At 32.1% G+C, this 17,621-nt stretch overlaps 1 protein-coding gene and 2 long non-coding RNA genes across 5 annotated transcripts; all 3 read right to left on the bottom strand.

The window, feature by feature from the left end:
- Window positions 1-2,311: 2,311 nt before the first annotated feature.
- LOC123889273 (delta-1-pyrroline-5-carboxylate synthase-like) lies at window positions 2,312-9,477 on the bottom strand. 2 transcript variants are annotated; one of them, XM_045938536.1, is made up of 20 exons: window positions 8,976-9,477; window positions 8,463-8,534; window positions 7,920-8,023; window positions 7,508-7,610; window positions 7,173-7,334; window positions 6,613-6,890; window positions 6,345-6,495; window positions 5,935-6,099; window positions 5,451-5,528; window positions 5,229-5,318; window positions 4,967-5,053; window positions 4,694-4,780; window positions 4,519-4,615; window positions 4,136-4,239; window positions 3,967-4,042; window positions 3,544-3,694; window positions 3,372-3,440; window positions 3,143-3,209; window positions 2,985-3,055; window positions 2,312-2,770 (listed from the first exon to the last, which is right to left on the bottom strand). In XM_045938536.1, exons 1-20 carry the CDS (start codon window positions 9,024-9,026, stop codon window positions 2,689-2,691), a joined length of 2,145 nt encoding a protein of 714 aa, XP_045794492.1. In that variant the 5' UTR covers window positions 9,027-9,477; the 3' UTR covers window positions 2,312-2,688. The 2 variants fall into 2 exon arrangements, with proteins under 2 accessions (XP_045794492.1, XP_045794491.1); XM_045938535.1 differs by having other exon boundaries at window positions 6,613-6,899; window positions 8,976-9,249.
- Window positions 9,478-11,313: 1,836 nt separating this feature from the next.
- LOC123891573 lies at window positions 11,314-12,185 on the bottom strand. Its single transcript, XR_006803160.1, has 2 exons — window positions 11,844-12,185; window positions 11,314-11,722 (listed from the first exon to the last, which is right to left on the bottom strand). It is a non-coding gene; the product is annotated as an uncharacterized LOC123891573 (long non-coding RNA).
- Window positions 12,186-15,347: 3,162 nt separating this feature from the next.
- Window positions 15,348-17,290, bottom strand: LOC123888938. 2 transcript variants are annotated; one of them, XR_006802386.1, is made up of 7 exons: window positions 16,813-17,290; window positions 16,505-16,584; window positions 16,157-16,238; window positions 15,934-16,075; window positions 15,759-15,843; window positions 15,613-15,659; window positions 15,348-15,534 (listed from the first exon to the last, which is right to left on the bottom strand). It is a non-coding gene; the product is annotated as an uncharacterized LOC123888938 (long non-coding RNA). The 2 variants fall into 2 exon arrangements; XR_006802385.1 differs by lacking the exons at window positions 16,505-16,584; window positions 16,813-17,290 and adding an exon at window positions 16,335-16,443.
- Between the last annotated feature and the right edge of the window lie 331 nt (window positions 17,291-17,621).

Genomic DNA, 17,621 nt, shown 5'->3' on the forward strand with positions numbered 1-17,621 from the left:
TAACATGCTTTACGGGCTTTTCTAGACTCCTGGTTCCTAAATATCGGTTGTAGAATATGTTTTAAATTACCGTAACATTTAGTGAGGTGACAAGTGACAACAGATGTGCTATGCAGAGAAATGAAATGTTACTGTTTGGTATGGCGACAACACATCAACAAAGATGCACTTTAGATTACGAATATAAAAGAAACCCCTTCTTCGTTCTCACCCTAGTCACTCTTTCACTTTATTATTATCATTTCAATCTATACTCGCGGCCATTGAAAACTGTGCATCTGGGTTTGAACTGTCCATCTCCTCTGCGAATGTAGCCTTTCTATTTCTCTCTTTGTTCGGTGCAGATTTTCCAAAGTCGTCCACTAGATATAAAATGCTAAGCATCGCATTTTCTTTTGTTCCCCAAACCCTTCTCAAAATTTCTCATCGTATCTAACGGCTTCATTGTTTTTTATTTTACAAAGTCCTTATTAGAGTTTGAAAGTTTTGCAAACAAATGAGTGATAAGAGTTTTGAAAGCTTGAATGAGAGTGTAATTCATAAGGAATTATATCGATAGAAGACTAATTAATACAATAACACTATTTATAGAGCATATTTGACAGTTAACTAACTAGCCTAACCCGTTAACTATTTATAGAGTATGTTTGAATACTTGGAACTCTCAAGTTTTCAATATAAATTTATATTTTTCTTTTGCTAATTGTTAATGTTACAACTCAAAAAAAAAAAAAAAAAAAAAGAGTGAAATTGTAACTTCTTTTGAAGAAACAGACCAACAAAGTCTTATTTGCTAAAAAATCAATGAAACTAGTTTTTTTTATAAACTTCTTTTGAACAAAGAGACAACCAAAGTCTTATTTACTAAGGTAAGGAAAAGCTTTGTTGACGTTCTATGTAGCTTCTGAAAGCGTAGAAAAATTTAGAGTAAATTATCTTAAAATAAAGACATGCAAGGAAATGTTTGTGTCCGAGGACTCATCCGAAGATTATTGCAACACCGTTGAACACTTGAACTCAACATCATCGATACTACCGATCCCACAAGGTACTCCTTGTATTCTAATTTGGATGATTGTAACTATCGCTTGTTGACCACTTTTATAAACCATAGATGTGAATGCGGGAGTCCTTTCCTTCATCGAGTTTTAGTGAAAAACGACATAGTCTGCGATGGATTTGTCAAAGATGGAGCCACATTTATAGTAAACGATTATCTTAGGGTGTTACCTAACTAAATGGATACAAGCTTTGATCTTTTCAAGCACTTTGGAATAAAAAGCATTGATTGTTGAGTTTAATTCATAAGAGCTAAATTAATTACTTGTATGGGAAGCAACATGTTAGTTAGAGTTTTTAAAAATTCAATCAAGGGTAGTTAAATGACTGTTGTAAAATTGGTTGAGTTAGTTTTTAGTTTGTTGCAATTAGTTATGCAAGTAACACTCATACAAGTACCCTTGTAATGTGATAATAATTGTGATTAAACTGCGCCTATGCTCAGTGACAGTGCACCGAGCCTTTCCTGCGCCTATCAACATTTAGAGCCTGAGCTCATCAGGCGCATATTCTCTTCGTGCTTGTTCTAGTGTTAGCTGTGCCAATAATAATTTGGTGAACGAAATGACAGTAAGCATCACTGAGAGATCACCAGTTTTTAATCTTCTATTTTGTTTTCGCTTACGATTTACCATTATATGTCCCTTAATCACATATTTTCACTTTAAAGTTAAGTGAAAGGAATTTTTTTTTATTAACAGCGGCTATTCAGGAGGGAACCGGATACTTACTACTACTTTATTCAATCTTGGTGGTAAGCAATTTGTCAACTAAAAGATAAAACATTCATACTACAAAAAGAACCTTCCTCAAATCAATGTTCTGTGACCAGGACCATAGTTGAAAGCATAGACACAATCCAAATTTCGATAGTTTCACACAGTATGAGATATCGGAAGTTCATTTCCAATCAAACGGCTCAGATCAATTACTACCTCCATATAGTAACTGTGTTAAACCTATATAGCTTATACTCTACACAGATACACACTCATAAATAATTTGATAACTTGTGTGTTTGGTAAGTTATATTTCTAGAGAAGTTATACTTGTATATATTGCTTTAAAATGGATTGTTGATTTGTAGAACTTTTAATTTATGTAGTATGTAGAACCTATGTAGATTACTTACCAGCGTAAACCTTACCACATTTAAATGGTAAGTAATCTACACTGATTCTATATACTACATAAATGTATAATTATTCAACTATACAAGATAAAAATTACGACGATAAATACTGTCTAAACATTATATAGAAGAATAATAAATGTATAATTATTCAACTACACAAGGATGTACTGTTTCAGATGGCCTGTGCTGTATCTATATATTTCTATATTTGCCACTGCATTTCTGTTCAAAATCCCAAGCAGTAACTTATGAAAGAAAAATTTAGTACACAGCCAAATAATATTCATTCAAATAGTAATTTTCTTTCCCCTGAACATGCTCCAGGTAAGAAAAAAAATCTGGAATGGGGCAATGATAGTAACTAAGATTATACAGTGCCAGCATACTTCTGTATATGAAAATAGAACAGAAAATGGCTGCAGGTTTGATGAGATGAACAACAATGATCCAATAGTATGTAAAACAAATGTCTAATTTAACTGATTGCATAGCTATTATGCTACTACTGGTAGTTGCTTGTGCGTATAAGTAACATTTCGATCACCATCTACAATCTGTCCATTCCCTCTCAATACCCTGCAACGTATAGCATATGATTTAGTCTAACATTAACTCAACCATGATATATAGATAACTGAATAGTGATGTTTTTTTGTTCTACTAATATGGAGTTTTGTTCTACTAATATAGATAACTAAAAATTTGCAAAAGTTTGTTCAGTTGATGTTTTATTATATCCATTATATTCATTTAATGAAACAAAAACTAGTGACATTGCAGAATTCCATACCATCTATTTGTTAACAATCCCTCAACTCCTACAGGACCTCTGGCATGAATTCGACTCGTGCTTATTCCAACCTGATCAACAAATAGCGAAACCAAGAACAGTTGAGAAATTTGAATAACTATGCTGCTATTATTACATGTTATGAAAATACAACATACCTCTGCACCAAGCCCAAAACGCGCCCCATCACAAAACCTTGTACTTGCATTGTGGAATACAGCAGCACTATAAGGCAAAAATTTACTTTCAGGTGTTACCAATGGGTAGAGAAAGATCAAATTATTATCAGTGTCCACGTGTCAGTGTTAGTATCATGTCTGGTGTTGTGTCAGTGCTTCATGATCTAGAAAAGGATCAAACAAGGCAATGAAGACATTCTGCAAATACCTGTCGACTTGACGTAAGAAAGTTTCGGCAACTTCACTGTCTTCGGTAACAATACAATCAGTATGAGAACTGCAGAAACAGGAAAAAAACATATACTTAAGACTTATAAGATAATGATGTCAATAATAATATAGTGCAATCAAAACATGTCTTGCTCGGAAACCAAATTTACCTTCCATGATGATGTATATGGTCAATTGCAGCAAATACATCATCCACAATTTCAATTGTACAAGCTAGTGAACTATACTCCAGATGGAAAGATTTTGTTTCAGCAATCTTTAATAAGGCACTAGCTCTTGGTCCACCATATAGTTGAACACCTGCAAATAGATTAATAAAATGCAGCCATGTTATTATCTTATTACTATGAAGCACCGACACAGACAGGGACACCAGACATGACATTGATTCTTCATGAAGACACTTATAATAATTTGAGAAAATGAATTAATTGAATGTAATTACATGTTTCAATGTCGTGTCAGACACCGTACCTTCATTCAGAAGTGTCGGTACTAGAAAATTCTATTATATCTAATCAAAATCTATATAAACACAAAGTGAACAGAAAAATAAGCAATTTAGGTCAAACCTGCTCGTTTGAGTTCAGCAATAAGTTCATCCAGTCCACCATTTCCCGACAGATCTTGGTGTACAAGAAGGGTTTCCTAGGAGCATCATGATACAACATTGTAGTGAGTAATCTATAGATTCAATTTATAAATAATTTGAGGCATGCATTGGATTTAAGCAGTAATCACCATTGCATTGCAGGCTGCAGGATAATCAGTCTTTGCATCCCTAACAATCTGCTTTGCTACGTTGATATTAGCTGCTTTGTCAACATATACATGACATATTCCATCTGCATAATAAAGATCACAATTTAATACTCCCTCTATTTCAATTAACTAGACGCATTTATTAGTATTATTTTAAATACATCTCTTATTAATACTATTAATTTGTCTTCAGAGATCAAAAGTCAGAATTTGACACATCTATATAAAAAAGGCAATTTAGTAATGTTCATACACCATGTACGCATTAATTATACTATAACTTTTTCTTAATATATGTGAAAAGTGCTCGTTTTTAAGTTTGATCACAAATACGAAATAGGAAACTATGTACTATATATTACCGGCATGACCAAGAACAGGAATCTTTGTAGTATCCTTAATTTGAGAAACAAGACTATTACTTCCTCTTGGGATCACAAGATCTATCACATCATCAAGCTGTGGAAGAGTTTAATCAGTCGAAAACCATGTCAAACAAAATAAATAGTTCTAAAATATAATGTAACTTGTATCAACCTTGAGTAGATCAGGAATTGCTTCTCTTGAAGTCACAAGCCCAATAAGTTTTCCACCAACTGTATCTGGAATAGCTGAAGTAATGACCTATAATAAAATGAAGAAAATTAATATGTCAAAACACACAACTCAGATTCCATATTAATCAGATAAAACAAACAGCGTGCTCTTAAATAGGACGGTTAAATATATTTTTAGTCAAAGTATCCAAATTCCGTGATAAGTATTTAGTAAGGAATGAAATATATTTAACCCTTAATAAAGTCGACAAACCTTGTGTAAAACGGCATTAGATCGTTTTGCTTCCTTTCCTCCTTTGAGCAATAAACCATTTCCACTTCGAATTGCCAATGCAGCTATCTATTGATCCATTTCAATAATCATTGTAAAAATCAATGTTTAATATATTAAAACAAATCAATGATAGACATAATAGCAGATTTCTAATTTTTTTTTATCATCTCGAAGATGTCTTAACATTTGTATTGAAGATGAAGGATGAAAAAGAATTGAGAAAGAATATTTATGTTATAACCTGAACAAGAGCATCAGGTCGAGACTCGAATATAACTAGAAGTACACCCAAAGGACACGATATTTTCTCTAGAGTGAGTTTATCTGCTAGCTGGACACAAAGAGCAGTAATCAGAATTAACAAAATTGAAACTGTTTGATTTTTAAAACAATATCATATAACAAAGTTCATGTGTTACTTATTAACTGATTAATGAGATAATTATATAGGGCGGGTTTTGACCTCAGTTCGTTTTAAAATCTGACCAATTGGTTCTACCATGTCTGCCAGGTTGCGAACAGACTTTACAAGACTAGCAATCTGAAAACACACAAATCAAAGTCAGATAAAAACATTATGGTTCAATGAGAAAACTTCATAAAACTTTAGATTAGCTTCAAGATATGAATCCAAGATAGTATTAGACACAGGTACAAAGAGTCAAAGATACATGAAATTTTTAAAATTCGCGATCCAATGAAGCTTGGATACTTATAAAGAAACTTATGTAGATATATAATACTTATAAAGACACATTGATCATTCTTCATTAATATATTTATGATGATCACTGTTTACAATAAAGTATTTGTAATCATAACAGAAACAGTAAAGTTTCCACTTATAACATAATATATTCGATCTTTTATGTTATGATATCAACAATACAAAAAGAAAATTAATACTATAAAAATTACCTATAATTTTTAACCAATTAAGTACTTACCTTCTCGGGTCTCAATGTTAAACGCGATATCAATGATCTCTCGTATCCAGCTTCCTCTGCATCAGCAACATCAGCTGCATTCTCGATCCTTATCTCACTTTCATTTTTCTCTATTGCAGCAGCCACATCCAACAATATTTTCTTCCTATCTTCAGATTTTAGATTCTGAAACCAAAAGCACCAACATGAGCTCATAGTGTTATTAGCAATAACATTAGAGATACCGATATGAGATACTGATAGTTAGTTAGTAGTTAGTTAATAGTTTATTATTAGTTAGTTAATAACTTACTCTCCATTGACGTAAACATGCATTCTCATTATTAATACAATTCGCATTTTACATTATAAAAGGTTGAAGAAATTCATTAAAATAAACCTAATTTTTCACATTCTTAATAGGTTACTACCTGAAGTCTTCTCGAACTGTCGCGTGCTGCAACTGCCATTTCATGTGCAGTTATTTCCTTTATGCTTGTCCACAAGTGAGCATCCTTATGAAAGACAGTACCAATTCTTTCTCCTTGAAGCACTCGCATGATGTTGTCATTAGTATAGCCGCTTCAAAGGAAGTTGAAGTGTAATTCATCGTCAGAAAAATGCAAAATTTTGAACATATGTTTGTACTCAAGTTGTAAGTGTTTGTATTCGTCATGGATTCAAATTGCCAGAACATACCTAGTAATAATCACAGGTGTGCCAGAATAGGCAGCACAAACAGCAGCATTAACTTTAGCAGTCATTCCACCTCTTCCTAATCTTGATTTGTCTCCAAAAGTAATTTTTGAGTGATGTTTTTCTTTTACATATGTGTGAATTAACTTTGATTTGGGGTCAGATGGAGGACCACTGTAAAGTCCCTCGACATCGCTCAGTAAAACAAGAAGGTCAGCTTTGAGTTCCAAGGCCAATAGACCGGCCAAACTATCATTATCCCAGAAGATACCAGATGAATCCTGCAGAAGCTTACAATTAAAAGTAACTTTGTCAGAAAAACAAGAAAACCAATATAATAAGGTTTAACACTAGGCCAGACTTTGCAAGGCCCGAGTTTGACCTACTTTCAAAATATCACGCTTGACCTTTTAAAAATCGGACAAGGTTTGCAAGCTTGTTTAAAAGTTTACTTCACTATTTTTTTTACGAAATTCTACACATTGCAAATCAAAAGTATAATTTAAAAATATAAAAAATAAACAATGCTAATTCATGAAGTAGTTCAAAGAAAAGAAGCATACCTCATATGGTGCCTTCCTAGTACTCACAGCATCATTTTCATTGAAAATAGGGATAACCCTTAAATCTAATAATGAGTGCACAGTATCAGTTAGTTGTTTTCTGAAATCTGCATCCCTAAAAAATCCATCGTTCACAAGAAGTTGGGATGAAGTCACATCAAGCTGCATCAAAGAAAACCACATCAATAAGAATGAATCAGTTAGATTAATAAAACAATCCCTAAAAAATTCCTTTTTTAGGTTCATTGAATAACTGATGCATCTAGTCTATGAGACCAGAGGAGTATGTTAGAGCAATGTACACATAAAATATTTGAAATTAATTTTGTGTGCACCTGGCTAAACATGATATCATAAAGAGCCATGAGACTACTCTGCCCCACAGCAGCACATGCTTTGCCATCAAGTTCATATTGTGGATTTTGAAGATCAGAAAAGCTACATAGCAATTAAATTTATATCAGCCTCATTGAATATTTTTTACCTTGTATTGACAGAATCGTGAAAAAATTTGTACTAGGATCTTTCAATCCTATGCTGATTCATTGTTGTCATTCGCGGGTTGTAGAAAATAACAGTATGTTCAAATAAATTTGCTTTGACAACATTGTATATTAAATAGTATATCGTAAAACAAGAACAATTTAACCAAATTCTGCCACGCTATCGCGCCATTGTAACCAGTTATTATTAAACGAAAATGTATAGTTAAGTTACTATATAGCAAGAGATAGATTACGAAAAAACCTGCTGTTGGCCAATCTGCGATATCTTAGTCTTTGCTTGCCAAGACCAACTGCTCCAGAAGTCACCAATATAACCTCATATCCTCTGTTATTTAGCTCTTTAAGCTGCACGATTAAGAATATCAAGTTATTAATGCACTTCATCTTCAAAGAGACGTAGTATTAATAAATTAAAAAGGACAAGGATTTATTAGTACTTTTCCATCCATCAAATAAATGTCACAATCTATGGACTATTAATAAAAAGATGTACTCGCGACATGGTTTCGCGTCCAACACTTTTTTCCATATCCGTGTTTCGCACGTTCCATTACTACGAATATATATTTTAATTTACTAGTATTTGAACGTTGGATCTCCTGATTAATACTCCTTCAATGTCTCTCAGCTCATTAACTAAGTTGTCTGCTTGTGACTACTACTGATTATAAATCACATTTGATTGATTAAAATGTTTAACTACTTTACTATTCAGATTGTATTAAATACAAGTTTGAGATTTATGCTAAATAAATTATACTCTAATCAAAATGTTGTATATCACCTGCTCACATAGAGCTCCAAGTCTGCCCAATGCTAATCTACCATCACTTCTAGTAACCACAGCTGTTCCAACCTTCATATATGACAAATCAACTTAAAAGTTAATTAAATATACAACTATCAAATGATTAAAAAAAAAATAAATCAATGAAATACCAACACATATATACAAATAAAAAAAAATCTAATAGTACATAAGAAAAAATATTTTGATAGATCGATCAACATCAAAATTGACAAATATATCTCGAGATCTCATTTTCCTATGTAGTACTATTTATTAAAAGTTACTATTAAAAATAATAAATCCAAAGAACAAAATGTCAAAATCACTATAACTAGTCTCATTTAAATCCATACATATCACATCGATGATCGATCTAAATAGTTTTTTTTTTTTTTTCTCAACTAAAAAAAAGAACAACGTTGTAATTTTGGATCAAAAACAGAACAGAACAGAACAAAAATGATGTTATTTGGTATGAATGTGATGTTATGAAATATGAACCACCACCTTAACAACAACACGTTTAACACTTCTGACAAAAGCTCGTGTTGGATCCATTGAGCTTCCGTCGAAAGAATGAACACACACCGAGTGAATCAGTGAGTTGACACGTTACGGTTATAACAACAATAAAAACAGTGATTGGAGAGAATGTGGAAAAAACAAAGAAGAAGAAGAAGAATTGAAATGAGACCACAAAGAGGAATACAAATGTATTATTTTGTTTCGTTGGTGCAATGTTTTTACAAAGAGACGCGGCGAGGGTGACACGTAATGTGTGAGGGTGTTTTTTTATGTTTTTTAAATAATAAATAAATAAAAATGTTGGGTTGGTGGGTCCCATGAGGTGATGTTCACGGATACTCCTTGGGGAGGGAGGAGGTATGATAACATAATATCCGTGATGCTCGCCCTATCGCTATCAAACATTTGGCTACTTGACAAAGGTCAGGTTCAATTCCCCATTAGTATCTTGCACTTATTTTTTAGATACAAAAATACTCATGTCACACAACTCACAAGTGTCAAACTGTCAATCTTATAGTTCGAAAAGGGATTTAGTAATTATTGTTAGGGTCATGCTAAACAGTGCTCTCGGGTCACTAGTTAAGCATACTAAAAAAGGAAATAAATGATAAAGTTAATGATGGGAGAGAATAACTTTTCACATCATTAAAACATTGAATGCACAATTTATGAGATAAAACTTCTATATTTGTATCTTTAACTAGTGTCCGGGGCACTGTTTAGCATTTTCCTTATTGTTAACTAAACAAGTTTTTTTTTTTAATGTTAATCATTTAGTTCGAAAAGGGATTTAGTAATTAATCATTTGAGTTCAAATTCATATTCTTCTGAATGATTGTCTTAAAGAAAACTTATTAATCATTTTAGTTTTGTAGTTAACTTAACTATTATTTTAGAAGTGTTTTGGACCGTCGAGCAAGACCTAACTTGGGAGCAGTACACGAAGACCTTCCACTGGTGGACGGTCACAATATCCTTGCATATTATAACGGCCGACTATCAGAATGATGAACATTAACTACTCATCATGGTTCTCCAGCCATTTTCTGGCAGCCACTTGATGACATTAATGACCATCAAGGGCATTGTCCCAGCGCAGAGGCTATATATACTCCTAAAATAAATGACCTGTTTTTGACTTTATTTACTATTCATATGATCTTCTTTAATTGTATTTTTCTACTAATATGTATATGCAAATATTAACATATGAAAAGTTTGATCCGTATCGATGAGTATTTTCAAAATATATAATTTTTAATTATAAATAATTTAAGATATTAATGATTAAAGTTGTGCATTAGCAAATATGAAGGTGATCAACTAGATCGTTTATTTGTCAAAAAAAAAAAAAAACTAGATCGTTTATTTCGGGACGAAGGGAATAGTATAGATCTATAATAACTTATAACAATATATAAAGGCAAAACACTTTTTGGTGTAGCCTTTTTTCCCTATATTACCCTTCACTTATGTCAGTTATTTAAAGAAAAATTAAAGGGTGGAAGTTGAAGTTGGTTATCATAATTCAAAACAAAATGTAACTTCTCTCACGAATGGTTTATCTTTTTGTATCTAAGGGTGATCGTATCGAACTAATTCAAAAATAAAACTGCAAATCGAACCAAACCAAATTGAAAATCGCATTTGATTTGGATGTATTTGGATGACTTTCTTACTGAACCGCAAATCGCAAAAACTGCAAACCGTAAAAACCGCAGATACAACAAAAACCGCATTAAGTTACTATTATATATTTATATTCCAATATACATAGTCCAATTACAACTCTCAGTCGATCAAATTAATGAAACTTCAAGTTGTTTTTATTTTTTGTACTTTAATGTTATTTTAGATAAACAACTTTTATTGGTACTATGATGTTATTTTGAAAATTCAAGTTTTTTTTTTTATATATATTTAAAATTGTAAGATACTATAATGTTATTTTGGATAAATAAATTTTTATTGGTACTACAATGTTATTTTGGAACTTCAAGTTCTTTTTTTGGATGTTTAAAATTGTTTGGTACTGAAACGTTACGCTGTAAACCGCACCAAGCAAACCAATCCAAATTGCATTGGTTTGTTTTCGTTTGAATGATTTTTTAAAAATCAACCGAACCAAACTGAACCGCATGCATTTTTATCTCGCAATTAGGATGACTTTTATGCTCAAAACCGAGCCAAACCGCACCGCGAACATCCCTAATCCCATCCACCGCTTATTAGTTATTACAACGGTTTCTAATTATAGAGTTTTCACTCAATTTTCGTCATTCTAATTATTTTTTGAGGAAGTGTCAGAAGTCTCTCATTAAGCCAAGCAGATATACATCTTGAGATTAAAGTGTTATTGAGGGTGGAAGGCAACGGATATGAGATGGTATTCATTTGTACAAGGGATATAATGCCTATTTAATCCTAGGAAAAAACTTAAAAACAGTTTCATGGGTATTTAATTAGATATATGTTTTTAGATCTATGTTCTAAAAGATATATCCGACATAATATTTCATTAATTCACCAAACAAATCCAAAACATGACTTCACCATAGAATTTTTCTAAAATGAAAGATCTAGTATTCACATTCTATCTCCATTTTTATGGCCTTTAATTGTTCTAAATTTATCTCGTGGTGAATGTTTCCACACAATGGGTGCACAAAACTTCTCTTTGCAATAAAATAGATTTGGGCAATCCAAATCTGTTAAGCATGGAGTTGCTGCATTGTCAAATAGAAAAAATAAAATTATTAAAAAGTGATATAATATTGTTTAGAAGATAAAATTATTAAAAAGTGATATAATATTGAAATTTTGAAAATGGTCTGAAAAACGACAAACCTTGACCACTGTTGCCATTGGTTATAACAATAAATAAAGAAAGAAACATGATGAATCCATAAACCAACATGGATATTTGAGTCATATTTTTTTCTTATTTGCTTGTGTGTAATAAATAGATTTTTGTTATCATTTTATAAGTAAAAATTTCATGCTTTGTTAACTTTAATTAAATAATTTCTAGCACTTAAAAGTTGCAAAAGTCAATTATAAAATTTGCGTTTACCCATTTAACTTGCTCAATGTTTTAAAAGATATTAAATGGCAAAAGCATCACATGTATATTGATTAAAGAAATGAAATAAATTCCAATTTTATAAATGGCCTCTTGCAACTTCTAAATGTTAATTTAAGGTAACATAAAATGAAACTTATAAAAAAATTAAAATGCTGAGTCAAAAAAATAAAAAATAATTAAAATGCTGTTAATTACAAGCAAATGAGAGAAAAATATGGCTCAAACTCTCAAGTTTGTTTATGCTTTCATCATCTTTCTTCTTTTATTTCTTCTTGTAGTCAATGGTGGTATGTCATTATTCAAATAATCTATACCATGAAAATAACAACAAAATAAATTACCAACAATAATCTATTTAAGCAACCTATGCATCAACATATTCATTGCTTGCAAATAACCTACAAATAACTCTTGCTCCTCCTCGTGCATTTAGTCACGGTCAATTATATGTGGCAATCTCAAGAGTAAAGAGAAAAAAGGACTTAAAATTTTAATCCACGACAAAGAAAATAAAGCATTGAAGTCTACCACCAATGTTGTTTTCAAAGTAGTTTTTGAAAATTTATAGATCATATGTATTTAGCTTAATTCTGAATATGTTGATTTATTTTATTTAGGTTTTTTAAAAATAGACAATGCTTTTTAATAAATTTGATATAGCAATAAAATTATAATTCGTATACTAATTAATCATCGTAATATTATGCTACCCGTGCGAACGCACAGGTCTTTAACTAGTTATACCATAAAAAAGTAACAAACAACTACCTTTTTTTTAATAACAAATATAATATTATGCATAAATGGTATTTGCATAACATGAACACGGGCCGGGAACATGGAATCGCAAAACAAGATGTCGTATATAAGCCTAACACCAATGAAGAATTAAACAAAAACAGACATCATCTAATAGAGTCCTACTTCTAATCTCATTATTAGAAGGACACTCCTCAGCCTCCAAACTACCAAAGAAGACATCAACTCGACCCATCAGGATCCAAAGAGCAACTCCTGATCTCAAGTCAAAAGTGATCGGCCCATCAGGATCCAAAGAGCAACTCCACGAGCCAAAAATTGATGGGGTGGCGGTAGAATAAATACCTAGACAAATAAGTCTTAGCTCGCAGTCCGCCTCCAAACAGTCAACACCGACGCGGAAGAGGTCAACCAGGCCGAATTACATAAGAACACATTACATGCATATAAAAGATCAACATTAATATAATATACATCACCAAAGTATTTCATATGTAGTACTACAGTAAATATAAGACACAGATATAAAATAACTAGTGTTTCATATATAATATTTACAATGGAGCTACCTTATTGATTTAATTACCGGAATTAGAACCACTTTTTTGTTGAAGAATAGGAAACTCGTCACCAATGGTTAATAACAAAATGACATGTTTATGCAAAACGTTCAGAATTTATGTCAAGGGCAACTATGGCACAGTAAAGACAAGCCAAAACTTCTTATTTTTGTTGAGTACTTATGGTACTTATGTTTTTAGCCTTTTTAGGACCCTGTTTACTTAGTGTCTTTTAATCCGTAACAAACAGACCCAATTCTATTTGCTAATGTTAATTATATCTAACACAAACACTTGAGTTATGAAGACTTGTTCAAATTGAGGACATGTATATTTTCACATTAACGAGGACATTTACATTTTCTTATACTAATTAATCATGTTTATTCTATATGATGCTGAGTATCTTAAAAATGCTCAACTGCAACAACAGAAGAGATAAAATGGACCAGCATTGACAGAAAGAAAAATGGGATTCCTCTAAGCAAAGAAATATTAATTTTTTACTAAAATAATTCACGGCATTTGAACTTCAACAAATGAAATTCAAGTTCAATATGATGGAGGCCAAACATACACTACAAGAAATTTGACAGTTTGCGACGGTTTTGCCAGGGTTTAGCGGCGGTTTTAAACCGTCGCAAAGCTAAATAGCAACGGTTGTTGAAAGGTCGCGAATCCTGGCGTCGGATGTACAATATAGCGACGGTTTCAAGAACTGCCGCACAAACCGTTGCAATTTGTTTAGCGTCCGGTTAGAACCGTCGCAACAATAGACTAAACTGTCGCTAAATCGAAGGTCTTGGGGAATTTATTTCACCCTTTGGCGGCAGTTTAGAACCGTCGCCAGTGTGTTTTATATCGATTTACCGACGGTTTTTAACCGTCGCAACTCCCTTTTTTATAAAAAAAATAAAAAAATTATGTTTTTTTTTACCTTATAGCATTTTTTTGGGTTAGTTTATAGCTTTTCCTGATTTTTTAATTCTTCTTTTTTCATACTCGAAACTACTAAATTAATTCAAAAAAATCTAAAACATTAATCAACAAAGAAAACATAATTGCACCAATGCCTCAAAAGAATATAGTGATTAAAATTGCATCAATGCCTCAAATCAGTGACTCAAATTGTACCAAAATAGTGACTCAAATTAATCATGAGGCAATTCAATGCCTCCATACATAGTTCATGCATTCATATAATTACCAATGTTTTGAAAACCGGACCGGACCGGCCGGTCCGACCGGTTCGACCACGAACCGGTGCCCTCGGCGGTCCGGTCGACTAGCAAGAACCGCTAGTCAGTGGAACCGGTCAAAAACCGGTGTGAACCGGTATGAACCGGTGTGAACCGGTGTGAACCGGTGAACCGGTGAACCGGAAAACCGGCCGGTTTTTCTCTCACTTAAAAAAAAAAAAAAAAAAAACTGATTTTTTAATTAAAAAAAACGATGGATTGAAATTGAAAGGTTAAAAAATCAAAAATATTTCCTTTCCAACCATAGACTCAAACACGTGAAAAAATTATATGAACGGTTCAATATAAACGGTTCAATAACGGTTGAACCGATCCGACCGGTTGACCCTTGAACCAGTTGTCACAACGGTTCGACCTCCGGTCCGGTTCTTAAAACATTGATAATTACATATTTAGTTTTTTAATGCAGCACCATACACTAGAACTTGTGTAGTACATATGTGCCTAAGATTACATTAACAAGAAACTAAAGTATGTAATTAACAGATTTTTCATTAACCTTAATTCCTTAATCAACATTTTCAGATTAGATTCACCAGAACACCAGCAACTGCTAATATTGGTACACACTCAAACATTAAGTTTTGATCCTGATCCATGGAACAATACAGAAGTTTTAGAATTTGATTGACTAATTGAGATATATACACCATAATCTGTAGAGAAAATATGATTAGTAAAAACTTGCCTTGAGAAAGAAAGCAATTCCAGTCATAAAACAACCTACATGCATATTAGTTAATTAGCACTTCTATAAGATTATTAATTATCAATGCCATTATTAAAATTTAATTCATCGAAAATAGGATTATAGTTATAAGCGGCCTTCATCCGGATTTGTCCATCAAAATGGCTCCCAACATAGTGAATGGAACCTGTCATTCATTTTAGCATATGCAGTTATAAAAGTGCAGTTATATGATAACTAAATGTAAGAAAACTTCATAAACTACCTGCATACAAGCATAGGCTATGGTACCAATTTTTCCTGAAGAAAGTCCTGTAAGTCAAATTGTAACTCGATGATATATAAATAAATAATATAAAGAGAGTTACTTTGATTTTTTTTTAAAATTAGCATGTATTTTTCCAAACTTACCGGCTGCTACAAATGTGTCTGATGTATAAAATCCAATACCATTAATTCCAACAGATTGTTGACATACCATTAATCTGACACCTATCTGAGACCATTTCAACCAGTTAGATACTTTTGAATAGCTACACATACTTTTTGATTGAATTTGTGCTACAAAATTAAGTATGCTACGTACAACTACGGAACACACGTGTTTGTTCTGGAACAAATCCATAAGCTTAGTACAACAATTTCATCAGCTTCATTAGAAATATGGACATTCTTTCCCCGAAGTCGACTTAAACTACTTGAAATTATTTTTCGCGGCCAACCTTAGCCTGAAAAATGGAAGTTTATTAATCTGCATTGCTTTCTTCCTCTTATGCTACAAAGAAGAGATTTGTGCTATAGATGTTTACCAGCCTCATTGGAGATTCAGGGATAAAACACAAACCAATCAGTAATGAAACACAAGGAACAAGACCTTTCAAAGTTCAAAACCTGAAGATGTATTATTTTATAAGAAACAGCTAAACACATTAACTTAAATGCATATATTCGGGAATGTATTTTCAGTAAACTAAAGCAGAGGAAAACCTGTAGAAATTTTCAGAACCACCAATTGCAACCAAACAATAGGCATTGGTAAGTTTTGAGAAATCACCAATCTCACAAGAATTCTCAAAACTAGATACTGAACTATCAATGCTAATCAGTAATCACTAATCACAAACTGAACTAACAATAAACTAGTTTCAAATGCTTACCTATTTTCAAGTTTAGTTTTGCATCATCTTATATATATATATAACTATCTGAACTAGTCATTGCATCACATTAGGAATCTCTGCATTTTTTTTGGAACTACATTAGAGAAGCTCTTCAATAATTTCCATCTTTCTCTAAATTTCAGTAAGCATAATTGATTTAAAATCAATAAACTAATTTCAAAACCTAATTATCAAATATATAAACAATAAAGTAAATTCAAATACCTAATTACCAATTTATGAAACAAATTGATGAAAAAATTGGGAAAAATAACTAAAAAGTTTAACAAAATTAGAAATTGAACCTGGATTGAAGGATGAACAAAACTGAATTAAAGCTATAGAGATTCTGAATCGAAGCTTTGCTGAGAAACTGAATCGAAGCTTGAGAGAACGATTCTGAATTTGAACGAGGGTTGAACATTTCTGAATGAGAGTTGAAACTGAATCGAAGCTTGAGAGAACGATTCAGAAGTTGAACGATCTTCAGAATGAGAGAACAATTCTGAATCGTTCTAAGCTTTGCTGAAGTTGAACGAGGGTTGAACGATACATAGAATGATTTTCAGAAATTACAAAAATGAAACTAGTGAATCGAAACTTGAAATTTTTGGGTGGAAAATAAGAAGAGGTAAAAAAGAAATGGGAAGCGCGTTTTTTCCAGATCTGAGTTCAAATTTTTGGGATAGAACAGCCGCTATGTCCTAGAGTTCAAATAGCGACGACTGTTTCAAGGAACCGCCGCTATCATTCCGCCGTTATTTCCAAATTATCTTGTAGTGATAACATGCACAACCACATTAAGTGGTGTATGGTGCATAAGTTAGTGTTATCGTTATAATAAATACAAATTTTACAAAATCCATCGTTGGATTGAAAGTTTGTATCATATAGATCATCCATGTCAAATTTTAAAAAAATTGAAAATTATTTGATATGTCATTGAGACCCATCAAGATTAACGGTTTATGAGCTTTTATTAAATACCGTTAATCATGATGAGTCTCAATGACACATCAAATAATTTTCAATCCTTTTAAAAATTGACAAGAATGATCTATACGATACAAACTTTCAATCCAACGGTGAATTTTATAAAATTCGAATTCGTTAT

Source organism: Trifolium pratense, linkage group LG6 (assembly GCF_020283565.1).
Source record: "Trifolium pratense cultivar HEN17-A07 linkage group LG6, ARS_RC_1.1, whole genome shotgun sequence".
Taxonomy (NCBI): Eukaryota; Viridiplantae; Streptophyta; class Magnoliopsida; order Fabales; family Fabaceae; genus Trifolium; species Trifolium pratense.

Excerpts from the sequence above, each read along its gene's own strand:
- LOC123889273 (XM_045938535.1), bottom strand. The coding sequence starts at position 9,026 with ATGGATCCAACACGAGCTTTTGTCAGAAGTGTTAAACGTGTTGTTGTT. Across the intron at positions 8,024-8,462 it reads TTGGAGCTCTATGTGAGCAG|CTTAAAGAGCTAAATAACAG; the intron begins GTGATATACAAC and ends TTAATCGTGCAG. Across the intron at positions 6,496-6,612 it reads ACACCTGTGATTATTACTAG|CGGCTATACTAATGACAACA; the intron begins GTATGTTCTGGC and ends CTTCCTTTGAAG.